The sequence below is a fragment of the Penicillium diatomitis genome, assembly GCF_028827545.1.
Source record: "Penicillium diatomitis strain IBT 30728 chromosome Unknown utg000002l_segment0_segment0, whole genome shotgun sequence".
NCBI lineage: Eukaryota > Fungi > Ascomycota > Eurotiomycetes > Eurotiales > Aspergillaceae > Penicillium > Penicillium diatomitis.
Window position 1 is genome coordinate 278174 of NW_026623174.1, and position 17568 is coordinate 295741.

Genomic DNA, 17568 nt, shown 5'->3' on the forward strand with positions numbered 1-17568 from the left:
GCACTCGTGACAGAGCTGGAGCAAAAAGACGGCGCAAGAGTCAAAGAGACTAGCACAGGCTGATAAAGTCGATGACAGGCTGTAAGTCCGTGCGTGAAGGGAGCGCGGAGCTGTCAGATCGTGAAACACGTCTATACAATCGTCGTCGGAGAGAAACACGTCAAGCGCGTGCAGTGTGTTTGAGCAAAGGAGTGAAACTCAAACGGACCAGGACTAGCAAGGTCAAGAGGAGTGTGGATAAGTTAAGGAGTGTGGACTCGTTGGGAGAGTGAAGTGACGATGTAGAAAGGAGTGACTTGATTGAGTATCAGGAAAGAGGCCTTCAGTGTGACGAGTGAATGAACGACTGGCGGTAAGAAAGAGTGACTAGGGCGAGGAAGGATTTTTTTTCTCTCGGATGCGCCTTACAAGGAGAAAGAAGAAGGGAAGAAGGGTATGACGGGGAGGTGGGATAGCCGTCCCGTATTAAGTAGAGCCAATCCCCTTCGGCGGTAGCGTTGGCCAGAAGATGGACAACGTCTGGCTCATCAAGATAATAATGATCATCGGAATATTGAGAGTGATGGTCCTGTCCCTGGGCTCGAACAGCCACGAGCACTGTTCCTACCGAGGGTCAATGCGCCTATCAACGAGCCAGGCCCCTTGAGCAAGAGCGTGGAAGGAAATTGGCAGTCTCTCCCTGGCTCAGGTCAAACCTGGACTTTTCAGTAACGAGAGCTGCGTGCTGCTCAGGTACCAGCATCGGGAAGATCCATGGGCGATGGGGGTCGCCGTGGACCCTATCTGGGAGACTATCACTCCACTTGTCACGCATGCGAAATTGCCAACTACCCGGGGACGCAGGGCCATTGGTCCAGACAGAATTTGCTCGGGACCCTAGGACTCGCGAGACTCCCTTGGGGGCCACTTTCTGGGTTCGAATTTAATTTCGAACCTCGTCGGCAAAGCGGAGGGGAGAGAGTGAAGGTAGTAGTGAACCACAACGTCCATGCACCTGGTGCAGCATGATGGCGGCGCTAGCGTCGAAGGGGGTTCCTGGATCGGGTGGTGATTGGGCGGTTGACCGGACGGTTCCTGGACTATTCAAATTAGGGCCGGTCCAAGAACCGAACGGTGGAGACTTGAGACTCGAGGGGACAATCCTCAAGTGGTGTGCAGCTGTCGAGCGCCTCAGGGAGACTTGCCGCGACGACCCTCACGACTCATAACTTTCTCCAACCAGCACTGTTGTCCATTGGGTCAGGGGCAACGTGCCCGGCGGCTTGATTCCTGTCCTCGAGTCAAGCGATGGATGCCAAGAGCCAGCGGGCCTCCCCCATGCCAGAGACTCATGCGTGGGTAGGCCCCCTTCGGCCTCATCCCCCGGTCCGATGCGAGGGAGCTGATCGAAAGTGTCTCAGGGTCTCTCTTGTCTCTGGGTCGGCGCTGATCACCCTGCAAGCTCTGTAGGTAAAACCTCGCGCTCGATTCCTGCAGGAGTCTAGTATTCGAGACTTTCAATGGGCTTGGAGGGATTCGTTCCTCGAGCCTTAAGCGAAGCGCGGCTTGAGGGAAGGATGAAGGCGGAGGGGCCGATCGGTCACAGGACCTCGAGGTTACGGGAAAATGCCCGTAATGATAGATTTCCCCCTCCCCAGATTTGGAGGCGGTCGAACTCAAAAGGCAAAGTCGGGCTGGCTTTGGACATTGGAAGACGCCTCCCTCCCCACTTAAAGCTCATTGTCTCTCGTCAGTTCAGGAAGCCGCGCCAATGCCTTGGTTGGTGTTCATCCCGCATCGGACCATCGGTGTGCTTTTGTTGATGTTGTCATTTTTCATGTCGTGATCTAACCAGAGCTCCCAGAGGTGTTCGAGACCTGACATGACGGCAGCGTCTCCAGGGCAGCGAGAGGGCTGCTGGCTGTCATCTCATCATATCTGGACCATTTGTGTCATCTGAAAAGTCTAGGTGAGGGCACCCCTGGCGTCGCCCGTGCAGGTACGAGTCGCTTGGGTCTTCTGGGGCGGGCAGATGAGGAGGTGAGTGATTCCACGCAGGCAGAAGCGTGACGTGCGGGGGCCTTAGCTGGAGTGGCGTCACGGGCTGTTGATTGTGTAAGTAAGAGTCTCTCGAGTCAGTAGTCTGGTCACTCGTGTAGTACTAGTGTGACCATGACAGCTCATCTTGACGTGTTCTGCCTGGGTGATAGTATATGACAGTATATAAGTAGTAAGTGTATTTGGGTTAGGTAAGGTAGGAGGTGTTCAGCACTGGAGGTAGTACCAACCCGGGTCTTGGTGTGATTGAATCCATGTGATCGCGCCGAGGATTTCCTCATGATGTTGAACTCACGTGGGCTGCTGAGCGCGGTGTCTTCCACACCCAGAAACAACTATGATGCATTTAGAGTATGTATTCTGTACTCTGTAAGTCTGTAGTCTGTAGTCTGTACTATGTACTAGTTATATGTAAGTTGGTAGGTAGGTGCTGTACTATGTAGTTATTCGGTGTTAACCAGACTCCATCGAGTTTGGCAACGGTTAAAACATGCAATGGATGTTCCTTAGATCTTACCTATATTGCTTTCAATTTCCCAGTCTTATGTTCGAATGATCTAAGTCGCATCCGGGCTGAATCGCCAATCGGACATATGTACGGGTTGAGAAATAGTAGATTTACTGGATCATCCCCTCATGAAACTCGTCAATATTTATTCCGAGCCTCAACTTGTTTTGCAGCAAAGAAACTACTTGCTTCATAGACCGGAGTGGAGTTTAACCTTTTGAAAAGATTGGATCCATCTACAAGCTCGAGGTTATGTCTTTAATCGCCAACGATAGTGAGGTATGTAGGATTGTAGGTCATGTCGAGTCGCCGCATATATGGAGGAGCAATCTGCGAAGATCGCACTCGTTGGGAATATCGCTAGAACCTGGAATATCTTTCAGGGTTCGTCACATATTTCATCTCGTGAGATCTACGGCAGAAAAGTTATGCGAATCTGTTGAAAAGTCACAAGACAAAGTACGTAAACTAATGAATACAGGCTATACCTTTTGTGATATCTAGGTTCAACTTGTACCTGGCATTGATCTCTAGGCGTATATACAAGCCGAGAGACCAAAGTGGTCTTAGGACTGAAAACGTGTCTCGTCAGAGGCCACAACAACCGAATCCGATACGCTGAAACATCCTTTTCGATTAGCCGTAGAGAGCTTAATCCTATCCAAACATAGCAAGGCGAGGCAAGTTATTGCTTTACTTTTCAGCTCAGATGATGGTTCTCCTGGCCGTGACAGACATGAAGGGGGACAGCATACAACGCCGTGCAGATGCTGAGCAGTACCGGAGCTAGGGTCATCCTACAGTCCTGTTGATCATGTACTTCCTGGTCTTTGCAACCCGGAAGTTCTGGTGAGAACATTGCCACCCATATGTACATCCATGTCCTCAGATGGCGTCATGTCAGACCTGGTACCTACTGCCACGCTAGTTGAGAACCTATCTCGACGCTTCTAGCAGGTCAGTCATATGGACCGAGGAAGTGATCAAAGGTGAACGATCAATCTTGGTCGGCAAGGTGGCCTTTCCAAGAAATCGCTCAAACAGATCGTACTGATGGTATCGAATGTACACGTTTGTAGATTTTAAGGTCAACCGGCGTCCTTGGTTCCAAAGAAATGTCGCCGGTCAAACGCAGACAGTCAAAACTCCATCGAGCCTATCTCATCCAAGGGTATCATAATTCATGTCTTGCGAGCAATCGCGAGGACGAGTCTTTGAGGTCACTACTAGCTCAATAGAGTGCCAAGGCTGAAAATATCGCGGACGCAGGCTTCAGCTGGCTCTGTGGAAACGCTTGAAAGACAGATGACTATCGTACATACATCGTCCCCTTATCCTGGTGATGCCACATATTCCAGTGGACAAGCCAGATAGTTAAGATTTGCGGTATATTATTGGCGCATCTGGCGCATCTGGCGCAGAGGGCTTTGGCGTGGGAGCATAATAGGAGGGCCTCGGGCACGGAGCCAGGCGTCGTTGTGTTGTCCTTCCGTGCGGATGACGCTGCCGATGGACATAAAGAGTCTATGACACCGAACAAGTCACTTGCTTAGTAAATGGTTTTGTATGTGACAAAGTGGAAAAAAGATATTGAACTCACCCAAAAGTGGCTCCGGAACCGAGCATGTACTTCCCCAGAGTGCGCATAACACCATTGGGGCCGGCGCCGTACTGGAAGATGGTCACCGTGCCTTGGACAGCTTGTCAGATCAAATCTTGAACTGCTACCCCTTTATACAGGCAATTACATACCGACGATGAAGCCCATGATTCCACCAACAGCTGCAATGCAGATCCCGTGTCAGCGCATACTTTCTTTCGATTTCCACAAAATTCTTCTTCACAACGCACTTGAGCCCATCATGGCACCCATTTTCACTGGATACAATTCACGTCAGCAAGCTGAGATTCCGAGACCGAAAGTCCAGAGCGGGAAGTGTACGCTCAGCGAATAACATACTCTTGTCGAATGTCGACGGACCAACGGGTCCTCCTGCGGGAGGGGCTGCGACAACAGGCATGATAGGAGAGATAGATTTCTGTGAAACTCGCCGTCAGTTACAGCAGACCAGAATATATATGTTGTCGAGTGCTCACTTGAATGTCTCTAGTTTCCCTGAGTTCAATCGCGAGAAGGAATATTCTAGTCTCAGATGGATATGTCATGGCTTCTCTCCGCTTTGGAGCATGACTTCACCGCCTAGTCACGTGATTACCACGGTCGCATTGGCACGTGCGGCGAAGGCACGTGATATTCCTCGAGTGAGGCGTCAAGGGAGCAACGTCCAGGCCATCTCCCAAAATTCCCAATTTGATGCGAGTTGTCTCTACGGCTGGCCGCCGCTAAGTTCCATATTGACTCTGCATACACCGCGGATAGGGCACTATCGAGTCTCAGGCGAGGCGACTGTCCCTTTCAGCTTCCCTGAGCAACCTCGGACGTTGTGGCCCACGGTCGCTACTCACCTCTCGGCAAGACCTCACACGCCTCCTTGGCTAGCAGTGCTGACTTTCCGCCCTATTAAACTTTCAAGTCCTCAAATACCCACAATTCTGAGTACGTTTCGCCTCAAATCTCATCGCGTCACAGGTTATCATCAGTCCGGCATACTAGGCTTTTGATCATAACTAAGAGCATTGTTGTTTACATATTACTAACGCGGCGCTTCTCAGTCAGTTGGCACCATATTGACGCGAGCAGGCCTGTGGCCTGCGCTGCGGCTTGTCGCATTTGGCACGCAATAAGCATATATCACGAGAACACAGTGATTGATCGGACGCTCTCTCTTCGAATGATAGTCGTGCTGCCGGGGCTTACCTATCTTTGACTATTGTTCTCCCCATAAAAGTGATCGTATGACCACCAGACTTGGTAACCTTCTCCATGACTGCTGTTGCATCTCCACCTAGTGTGCAATCGGGGTCACGTCTGGGATGGTACAGTGCTGGTGACGGAGGACAAGGCTCCCTTTCGTCAGTGAACGCAGAAGACGTATCACGGATCTTCATGCCTCGGAAACAGCTACAGCGATCTAATTCGTCCTCCTCAGTGGGCTCAAATTCGTCAACCTCAACGGTCATCTCAACAGAGGGCGCCCAAGACATCAATGCCGGACAGCCTGGCTCTGAAGAGAACCCCTGGTCTGCAAAGAAGAAGCCCATCCGAAATCCTTGGCCCAGTTCAAAGGCGGAGCCTGTTGCTGGCGTGACGAACGCACGATCTCAGATCGTCCCGGCTTTCTCATCTGGGCCAACAGGTCCATCGACGATGACCGCCATGCACCAGGCCCAAAATGTTGTTCCCTCGCACCACGTACTACAGAATCCCCAGCAGAATGGGGTCCGACAAATGAATGGACAGTCTGCTGAACCACCCGCGATCCTCGCGCTTACTCCTCTCAACAATACCTTTGAGAAGAAACAAATCAATGTTCCCTTCTTCCCTGAGGTGCTGAGAATTGGTCGCCAGACGAATGCTAAAACCGTGCCCACTCCAGTGAATGGATTCTTCGATTCCAAGGTGCTTTCTCGGCAGCACGCCGAGATCTGGGCTGACAAATCTGGTAAAATTTGGATTCGCGACGTGAAATCGTCGAATGGCACTTTCGTGAATGGTCACCGGCTATCACTCGAAAACCGCGAATCCGAACCGCATGAGCTGCGAGAGCACGACACGCTGGAACTGGGAATTGATATTGTCAGCGAAGACCAGAATACCATTGTGCACCACAAAGTCTCCGCAAAAGTGGAGCATGCAGGTCTCTACGGCGCAGCACCAAGTATTCTTGACCTCAATTTCGGGGACCTGGATCCCGCATCAGGAGGTGGCTTATTGCCGTCACCTCTTAGCCAGCCTCTATCACATCTGCGAGGCCGCTCCGGAAGCAACGTAAGTAGTCGCAGTGTGCAAAGTAACGCGAGCAGTCACTTGAATGTGATGCACCAACAACGTCAGATGAACTACTGGAGCTCCCCGATTTCTGTGGAGCAAGTCGTCAAGAGATTAAATGTAAGTCTGGGTTGCGGTCAGGAAGTTCTTCAGCAATGAGCATTGATCAATCGTACTAACAAGAATATATTACAGAGCGAATTAAAGCAAGCTAAGCAGCAGTCCTCAGACCTGCGGCAGACAGATGAATTTCTGACAGCGATAATGAAGCCTGGCTACGCTGAAAAGCAGAAGGCCAACAAACCTTCACCTCTCGAGGGCAATGGCGCACGTCCGCTCAATGGTCGTCCCAAGATGCCTCGAGTCGATTCCTTCTCCAGATTTTCAGAGCCACCCGCTCCCCCCCCGCAACAACCTCTTCCTGAGAAACCAGATGCGCCAACCCGTAATGGGCCCGATGCTTTTTCGCCTTTGAAGCGTAGCGATACCGAGAGGCCAAGGACAGGAGCTGTTAACTCACCTGTCTCGCGCGACTCCAGCCAGATTTTGGCTCTGCTTGAAAGTCTTTCGATGACCAAACGGGAAATCGAGACACAGGGATCTCGAATCAAAGAGCTTGAGGATCTCCTCCGTCAAGAGAAGGCCGCACGGGAGTCTGCCGAAGAGAAGGTGAAGCAGCTGGAAATGGACACCCCGCCTGAGACTTCTGACTCTGCCGATGGTCCAACATCGGAAATAATACCTGCACATCTGGATTTCCAATCTCAGGCCCGTCAGGAAGAAGACTTTGAGTCTACGAAACCTGCCAAAACCAACGGGGCAATTCAGTTCACTGATGGTTCGGCTGACGTGGACTCAAAGGTTGAAGAATCTTCTACCGAGTCACAGCTGCAGGAGCGCCTCGAATCTGTCATGAAACAGATGGACGAGATGCACAAGCAGATGGCTGCCCTCAAGGATAGAGCAGAAGCCTCCGAAAAAGATAATATCACCCTGCGCCAGTCACTTGCAGAGATGATTGAAACCATTCGCAAGGATCGCCAAGAGCGCGAAGAGAAGGACTTGGCCGCTCTCAAAGCTGCTCAAGATCAAAAGAGCTTGAGCTTCACAGACAGCCCTTCGTCCCCTGAGACTGTTTCCATCGACGAATCTGTATCTGATATTGATACTTCGCCCACAGAATCGGGTGATTCAACCATGCAAGCAATCGCCCCCGCCCAATCAAGAAATGTCGTCACACTTGACAAAAGACGTCCATACCTTGAAGCAGCGAGCCCGTATGCATCCATGCTAGGGGTGGTTCTCCTTGGGGTAGGGTTGATGGCTTACTTGAACGAATGGCAGAAAGTGGAGAAGTAAAAGCCTTCCGACATTGCGCGTACTAGACATCATCTGCTTGCCACGACTCAGGGTGCCTGAATTTCCACTCGTCACGCGACACCCTCAATTGAGAGATAATTCAGAGCAACTACCTAAACTACCTGACCCTTCTACCTTCGCATCAACAGACCCTCACAAGCATTCTTCCATCACCGAGGCCAAGCCTTGAATTTCCCGGTCTTCCGCGCTGGCCCCGCATTTTGAATATTCATGATTTGCCCTTGCATACCATTTGGTCTTCTTTCTCTTTTCTCTTGTCGTGGCGTCATCATGAATTTGCGCCAGCCATGATCTTGGTGCTGAACGCCTGACAGGTTCCCTTTACAAGTTCCCTTTCTCACATCCTTCCTTCCATTCATTCGGCACATTCTGTTCCTTAGCTCACATCACTCACCAGCCGAACAACCACAATCTCTGACCTTTTTCTCTATTTGTTTTGTTTCCTCCTGGCCTGCGCGCACACCAACAGCTCATTCTGCTCTCTTTTCCCTGTACATGGTGGAAATCAGCGAGGTCATGACCGTATCTGAAATTCCTTCGTTGATTGCCTTTCTGCTGGGGTTTTCCGTTCCCGGCATTCTTGGTCTAGTTGCCATCCTAGCGTTGTCTCTGTCTGTGTACTTCCGAGACACTGTTCCTTAGTTTACTGCCTATTTACGGTTTAATGATTCATTTGATCGAGCATATGCCGATTGTCATTCCCACGTCCGTTCAGAGCTCCCATGTCACGTACAATCATGCGTCGAAGCCTAGCGAGTTTGAATACCTGTCGGCTAGATTGCTTGTCCGGAATACCCGGACGAGCTCTTCCGGTCTGGCAGCATCCAAGCACACCTCCCGTATCATCTTCGCTCTCGGGACCTGCTACGGAAAAAGCGTTGGAAGGAGGAAACATAGTTCATTCTGAGTAAACTACGGTTGGAAGATATAGGTTATAGATAGCGGTCACGAGACCTTACCTAATTAGGATAGAGATAGGGGCTTACCCTGTTACCAGGTAGGTGCCCCTAATAGGTGCTACTATCAAAAGATCGACGCTATCCTCGGTGTCGGGGATAAATGTAAGATAAACGCAGGAATCGGGGATAAACGTAAGAATTAGGGATAAACGTATAAATATTAAAAGTTTCCTGGGAGAGGTATAAAAGATATATTAGTATAGGGGGGTCTTAAGCTAGTAAATAGAAGTTAGAGCGCGTCGCGAAATTCGTTAGTAGGAACTATTTATATATACTATTTAAGTAGAAGAAGACCTTCGGTATAGTAGATTATATCGTAGACGATATTAAGACTACTTAAAAGGAGGCGAATCTAGTATAAGACGGCCTCGGATCTATCGCCTAGCCGAGCTCGGAAGTCTTATAATACTATATAGTTGAAATATCCGAGGACGAGAGCGCCGGGATATAGTAGAAGGATATAACGTAGCGTATTAATATTAAGTAGTAGGGATATAAAGGAGCCTATCTTCGTAGGATCGCGACCGATAGTAAGATTAGTAATTTTAGCTTAGAGTAGGTCCGGTCGCGTTATACGGAGCTATAGCGGTTTAATTAATACTTAAGTCTAGGCTAGTTTAGTTAGTAGGTTAGTAGCGTCTTATATTTATTAGACCTCTCGTACGTAGTATCTTTATTATCGGCGAGTTAGATTACCTTCGGTATCTAAGATATAGTAGCTAGTAGCCTAGTCTATATATTAAACTAGATTAGGGTTAGATATAGATATAGAGTTCCTAGGGAACGGATTACTATATTTATAACTATAGATATCGTAGAAGACTCCTATAGGAATTATTAGTATAGTATTAGGTATACCTTCTGATTTATAATAAACTTACTTATACTAGCCGGGGATATTATACAAGACTATAAATACGAGGCCTACCTTCTACTTAGATTAGTAAACTAGGATTAGGGAACTTAGATTATCGTTAATAATAAAGATATAAGATACTCTATTAGATCCGTAGCTACGTATAGCGATATTAATAAGGTTAAGTAGTTCCGTATCGTCTAGGTATTCGTCGGAGTAGAATACCCTTATATAAAGTTCCTAAATAGAGTCTTACTTAGAAGAAGTAACTACCTTAGGTAGTATAAGAGTATAACTAATATAGAAGATAGGTAGTCCGCTCTTAAGCTTATAGCCGATAATATATAAGGCTATATTCTAGCTTCTATAGAGGATATAGGAAGTCTTAATAATAACGAACTACGGCTTACTATTAGCCTAGATTATAGCTAGGGGATCGAGGGGGATATATATTAGACAGATATTACTATACTAGTCGAAATCGGCTTAGAAGCATATACCGCGGTTATAGGGAGTTATTATATATAGTATAGTAGGGAATCCGGTTATATATATATAGAGTAGATAGTCTGTTAAGGTATATATACCTAATAGTAGCCTTACGGTCGGGAGAGGCTATTTAGATATAAGGAGAGGGAGTTAATTAACTTAATAACTAGAATAATATAGCGGATAACTATATAGATACGAAGGATATAATATAATCATCGGATTAAACGGCCTTAAGAGAGTTTAGTATAGTCTTTATAGTCGGATTCTTTTATATTATAATAATATACTTTTTTTAATCTTCCTCTTTACCTTCGGATATCCTACGGATAGGTATTATATAGTCGGGCTAGAAGATCTCTGGATATATATACTAGTAGTTATAGTTTAGTTCCTCTATAACTCGATCTATCTAGTAAGATCAGACTACCTTAAGTATTCCCCTCTATATTAGTAACTAACGTAGGGACTTTATAAAAAGATAGCTAAGATAGAGGACTATATTATTTCTATAGTATAATTATAAGAGGATCTAATAACGAGATTAATACTACTAATATTCCTACTACTATAATCACTATAATTAAGACTATAACTATAACTACGACTATTACTATAACTAAAATTTTACGGATTTACTATAAAAAGTAGGCGATATATTTAACCCTAATAGAATTTAGAAAAATAGCTAAATATACGACTTTTAGCTATATATAAGAGGCTACGCCCTCGGAGGATACTACTACTAAGAGAATATCTTTATTTAACCGATATATCTATCTAGTTCGCGGGTTATTAGCTAATTAATACTAAGAGGATCGGAAGATACTAATTTAACTACTAAAAATAACTCCGGATTAATTATATAAGATAATATCCTTAGTATACCTAAACTTTATATAGAATTAGTATATTACTTTAGAACGATTACTATAGACTACGACTATAAAGATACTACTAGATAAGAATACTACTTTAAGATATTAGCTATAGATTTTTTCTATAGAAGAAATCTCTATCTAAGAAGTAAGAGTAGAAAGAAAAACAGAAATCGAAGAAAGAGAGAAGAAGAATCGGTAAGAATTAAGAGTTATATTATTATCTAGATTAACTACTAATTTTATAACCCCTTTAAACTTAAAGAATTAATTACCTTACGAATATTACGAATCCTATAGTATATCTCTAGATTCTATTATAACCGAAAAATCCTAAAAATATTAATATTCGAATTTAATAGAACCTATAAAGCAAAAGTAATAACTAAAATCGAAATCTGAATTTAAACCTAAACCGCCGAAAGAAGCTAAAATATCTACAGATATATCTATAAATATAATACCTATAAATATAACTTTATTCGAAGTCTATTATAATCCTAGTAATCGAGCTTCCTCGGAGTCTATAGAAGGTTTATCTAAAATATTTAGGGAGAGAATTATACTACTACTACTATTATCTCCTTCTAGACTAGTATCTTCGCCGATACTAATACTAATCTAAGTCTATAACCTAGGATCGGAGATATAAATACTAAGATATATTATCGGGACTATACCTAAGTCTAGAACTCCTAGAGTACTATAGTTCGAAGGAAGAAATATCTCTAAATTTTTAGATAGTTTAGAATAGATATATAAGCGCTATAATATAAGAGATAATATAAGAATTCTAGATATCCTTCTAGATTACTATAGATAGCTTTAGTATATCTAAATAGAAGAAAATCTTAACTAGTAGATAAAGGATAAGAAAGTATTCTTTAAGGATTTTAAAGAATAGTACTAAGATATAGATAGTCTATAAGCTATCTATATCTAGTCTTAGCTATAAAGATTCTATAGAAACTATATCGAGTAGGATAATTTCTATATATACTTAACTACTTTTTTATCTATATTATTATATCTAGTAAAAAGAGGAGATATTAGCGAACTAGAGCGGTATACTTAGTTTATCGAAGGACTACCGGAGAAACTACGATTAAAGTTAATTAAGAAAGAGAAGATTAATATTAATTATCCTTTAAAAAGTAAGAGATAGATCTCTTTAAGCTAGATCGAAAAAGTAGCTAGGAATCTTAATTAAGATTTAGAAGGATTATAATCTTATAATAGACTATATTATATCTAATAAAGGAATTTAAGTCTATACTAATATTAATATAAATTCGAAATCTAGTAAAAGATCTTCTAAAAAGCTAGCGATAGTAGATACTTCGCGAATTAGTAATCCTCTAGTTAGAAATATAAGTCTTCGAGAAGAATAGGATTTAGAAAGTTTAACGAATACTTTTAATAGTCTTTCGGTAAATATACTAAAAGTAATAGAGGACTAGTAGAAAGCTACTAATAAATAGTAAGCTCTAGTTTAGTATCTTCTTACGAAAAATAATAGCCGGAATAATCCTATTTATATATCTACTAGATAGTTATAAGATAGATATTTCTAGTATAGGAATAGAGGTTACCGAGTCTAAGAGTATTCTATCTTCCTAAGTATATAAAGTAAAGATTTATATTATCGAAATAAGATAAATCGAGTAAAAATCGGTAGAGCTAGTAAAAACGGTCTAGAAGCGTATAAAAGAGATAACTAATTTTAGAAAGATATAGTTCTAGACTAATACTAATAGTAGAAGAACTAATACGTAAATATTAACGCGGTCTTAGCTATTATCCTATCTTAAATCCCTTCTAATATCTATTCCTACTATATACTATAAATCTATAATATACTAGTAGACTTTATAGGTATCTTACTAAAAAAAGATATAGATTTTAAAGAATTAGAAGAAAGTAAAGATAAAGTCTACTAAGAAGAAGTTTTCGCTATTAATAGTTAACTAGCTAATTATAAGTAGCCGAATCCGACTAGAAATTATATAAAAATATATAGTATATAACCTAGTAGATATTATCTAGTAATAGTTAATAATAACGATATAATAGTAGATATAGGAGCGATCTCTTCCCGAATTTCTTCTATAGAAGAAATCTATGATCGCGAATAGGAACGCTAACTAGTTAATTAGCCGGTTTCTTCTATAGAAGAAATCCGTAGCTAGAATAGCTAGATCTAGAAAAATAGTTAAGATATAAGATCTTTAATATCTATCTACTAGCCTAGTCCTAAAAATATAGTAATAATCTAGAAATATTCTAAACCTTCTGTAGATACTACTATTTAATATAAGGAAGAAATTACTAGAAAATTACTAGCTATTTCTATACTATCTATAATTACTATAGGAGATTTAATATTTATATTACCGTAATTATATAGTTAAGTCAGAAATTTTACGAATTCCTTTAAATCTTTAGTACCTATAACTATAATAAATTCTACTATAACTATATACTTCGCTAGTACTTAGTAGATTACGAAGGTAGATAAAGTAAATATATAAGTACTAGATCTTAGGAAATTAGTAAGAGTTATAGCGCTACGGAATTTAGGTATATCTAAGAAGTATACTAGAGGACTACTATATACGAAGATATATATATAAGACTATAAATTAGAAGCTATAATTAATTAGGGATTATTAGTTAATCTTATTTTCTTAGAAACTACTTAAATACTAGACCTTAGTATTCGAAAAGATCTAAAGCTTTATATAGTATCTATTAATAGCCGAACGTATCTATTTTATAGAGTAATAGAGGATCTACCTATCTCGATCGGTAATATTACTATATATTCTTACTATATAATTACGAAAGAGTATATAGCTAAACTTCTTCTTAGATAAATCTAGCTATATAATATAATAGTCTCTATTATAGAGAAAGCTAATAGATCTATTAAGATAGCTATCTTTTTAGAAGATCGAACGCGAAAACTAATATTTAAAGCCTACTCTCTAAGTAAGAAAACCTTAGTCTAGGAGTATTAGCTATAGCCTAAAGATTTTATAGAGTCTATAGATATAGAGATAAATTTTTTAGGATATTAGGAAGTATAATTAGCGATATTTCTAGAGTTTAAATACCGAAATTTCCCTATAACTTACTATATATTTTAACTACGCTTTTAAAATATCTACTAAAATTACTAAAAATATTCGAAAATAATAAACTTATAAAAATATCTTAAATTATTAAAGAGTATTATTTTAGCTATTATTATAAAATTCCTTATCGGTAGCCTTAAGATATTCTAGAGGAATATCTATAACCGAGATACCTCTTAGCTATAAATCCGCGATTTAGTTACTCTATAAGAAGTATACTAGTCTATACTCTATTTAAAAGAGTTACGGATAAAATTAAGCCGGTAAATAAGACTAAAAATAATAGCTTAGTATCTATAGGATATACGAATTAGAAAGAAATCTACGAAAAGAGATACTTTACTAAGTATTATACTCCTAATATTAAGACAGAGTTCGATAACCTACTAATTCCGCGGATCTCTACGATTATAAGAGGAGCTTATTTAATACTAGAAAGAGAGAAAAAGATATTAATTAGTAAGGAACTCTTACCGAAAGAACGAGAGTTACTATATAAAATACTATTTAAAAGGAAAGGATATTTTATATAAGATTAGTCTTATATATCCTTAATCTTCCCGGAGGTAATACTATCTTAATATATTAAGATAATTCTATATAAAGTATAGTAATATCCTAGATTTTATATTCTACTTATACTAAAAGGAATAGTTAAAGAGATACTATAAGAAAGACTTTAAAAGGGAGTTCTTAAATATTATAATAGTCTCTACCGAAATCCTTAGTTTCTAGTATATAAGAAAAATAGAAAGTATAGGTTAGTTAATACTATAATATATATTAATAAAGTAATAATATATAATACGAATATACTACTAGATATAGACGAATTTATTAAAGAATTTATAGGAATAGCGATATCTTCGGCTATTAATCTATTTTCTAGTTATAATTAGATAATCTTAGATAGTCGTAACTAAAATATAACTATAATCTAGACTCTAATTAGTCTACTAAGATAGACTATCTTACTATAAGGAGCTTCGAATTTAGTACTATAATTCTAAAGAGTAGTCTTATAGATTCTAGCTAATATTTTATATATTATAAAGCTATTTATAGATAATATACCGGTTAAAGATCCTAAGTTATAATATAGGAATAAATTTATAAGACTAGGAATATATAAATTTATCTTAGAATATATATAAAATCTAGATAGGACTCTATATCTTTTAGAACTTATAGGAGCTAGAGTATCTACGGAGAAATCTTAGTTAGTAATATTAGATTTAGAAATTATTAGCTAGATATATAATATAAATAGTCGCCGGCCTAATAAGCGGAAGATTTCTAAGCTAGCTAACTAGCTAGTTCCTATAAATCGTAATAAGATACGCTCTTTTATTAGACTTATAGTCTACTTTCGGATCCTAGTAAGAGATTTCTAGTATATAATAGCGCTATTATATATAATCCTACGGAAAGATTCGATATTTAAATAGGGAGATACTAAGTAAGTTATCTTTAATAAAATTAAGGAGATACTATATAGCTTTCCTATAGTTATACTAGTTAACTATAGCTAGGATCTATTAGATCTAATTATTATAGTAGATATATCTAAAATTAGATAGGAAGCTATCTTAATATAGAAAAGAGATAGAGTATAGTAAGTTACGTATTATAAGTCTAGAGTATAGTCTAAAGCTAAGTAGATCTATAATACTAGAAAATTAGAATACTACAGAGTATTAAAAGTATTTAAGAAGCTATAATACTAGCTATATAGTATTCGATTTATATTAGAAACTAATATAAATATACTAGTTATATAGTTAAACCGACTAGCTTCGGATCTTCTTAGCGCCTTAGTAACACGATAGCTAACTTAGATTTAGCTTTTTAATTTCGATATTAAATATATTCCTAGTATAAAGAATAATATAGCTAATAGACTATCTCGAAAACTAGCTACTTCTAAAGATATTAAAGAATAAGAAATAGAAAGAGATATTAATAAGTTTATTATAGTAGAAATTTCCTATCTCCGCGTTACTATTTCTCCTATAGAAATAATAACTTCTATTAAAATTCTGGCTCTCTAGGATATTTCTTCTATAGAAGAAAACTTATATAAGGACTAGCTAGACCGGAACCCGATTTCTTCTGTAGAAGAAATTAGGTCTAATACTAATATTCTAGATAGATCCTACTTAGCTAAATCTTAGTAAATTATAAGATTTTTAATAATATTCTGTAGATCTCTAGAAATATCTTATAGTAAATTTAGTATCTTTAAGGAAAAGGTATTAAAATTTATAGTCTAAGATCGGTATCTCTTTTATAAAGGATATAGCAGAGACTTAATTATATAGAGAGTTCTAGATAATATTAGACTATAAAAGGAAGTATTAAAAAGACTATATAAAGAGTTAGACTATAAAGGATACGAAGCTATATATAATCTACTAGCTACGCGATACTACTAGCTAGGAATATATAATAAGACTACGAAATTTATATATATATACTTTAAATATTAGATATAAGATCCTACTAGACTATATAAATCTACCGGAAGTATATAACCGATATAAATCTAGGAAAAATAGTATATTAATATAACTCTATTACTAAATAAGAAAGACTAGAAAGAAGTTATCTAGATAAGAGATTCTATAAGTAGATAGCTAAAGATAAGAATTCTCTAGAAAGTAGATAGGAAAAGCGCTATAAGGTTTATATAGAAGGATATTATTTATAGATATAGAGTCCTATAAGAGATAGTAATCGATTTTGGACCTAAGATATATTTAGAGCTACGGAATTTCTTAAAATCCTACTATATTAATACGATTTTAATCTCTATATATAATCTATAGGCGAATAGTATAATTAAAAGAGCGATACGAACTTTAAAGGATACTTTATAAAAGCTAATAAATAGATATAAGCCGTCTAAAGGAATTAAGCTAAGTTAGTCTTAAAAGCTACCGATCGCGATTCTTATAGATAGAGCTACTTTATATATATATATATATATAGGAATTTCTCCTTTTAGGTTTATTTACGGATAGGATATAGTTCTGCTAATAGAATTAGATATCCCTACTTAGACTACTTTATCTTAGAATAAAGTTAAGATATATATAGATTTAATTATAATATATATAAAATAAATCGAAAAACGCGACTAGGATATTACGGATATAATACTACGGTTATAGCGGCTAAGGATTTAGAATAAAGAATACTATAACTTATATCGGAATCTACGGCTAGCGTCTCTAAAAGAAAAAGATCTCGTTCTTCTATATAATACTAGACTTAAAGATAATATAACGTCTAAAAATAAGTTATAATTTAGATAGACTAGACTATATCGAGTTAGAAGAGATCTAAAGAATAGAGTATACGAAATTAAGGAATTAGATAGTACTCTCTACCGGTAAATAAATAAAGCGAGCGCTAGTATTAATAGTAGTAGGC

The 17568-nt window shown here is 39.3% G+C and overlaps 2 protein-coding genes across 2 annotated transcripts; one reads left to right on the top strand and one right to left on the bottom strand.

The window, feature by feature from the left end:
• Positions 1-3936: 3936 nt before the first annotated feature.
• Positions 3937-4566, bottom strand: N7539_001329 (MGR2/ROMO1 family protein; the record flags this gene model as incomplete). Its single annotated transcript, XM_056930932.1, has 5 exons — positions 3937-4069; positions 4146-4236; positions 4298-4327; positions 4397-4423; positions 4506-4566. The coding sequence occupies 5 exons, from the start codon at positions 4564-4566 to the stop codon at positions 3937-3939; spliced, it is 342 nt and encodes a 113-aa protein (XP_056792963.1).
• Positions 4567-5429: 863 nt separating this feature from the next.
• N7539_001330 (uncharacterized protein) lies at positions 5430-7793 on the top strand (the record flags this gene model as incomplete). Its single annotated transcript, XM_056930933.1, has 2 exons — positions 5430-6554; positions 6630-7793. 2 exons carry the CDS (start codon positions 5430-5432, stop codon positions 7791-7793), a joined length of 2289 nt encoding a protein of 762 aa, XP_056792964.1.
• Between the last annotated feature and the right edge of the window lie 9775 nt (positions 7794-17568).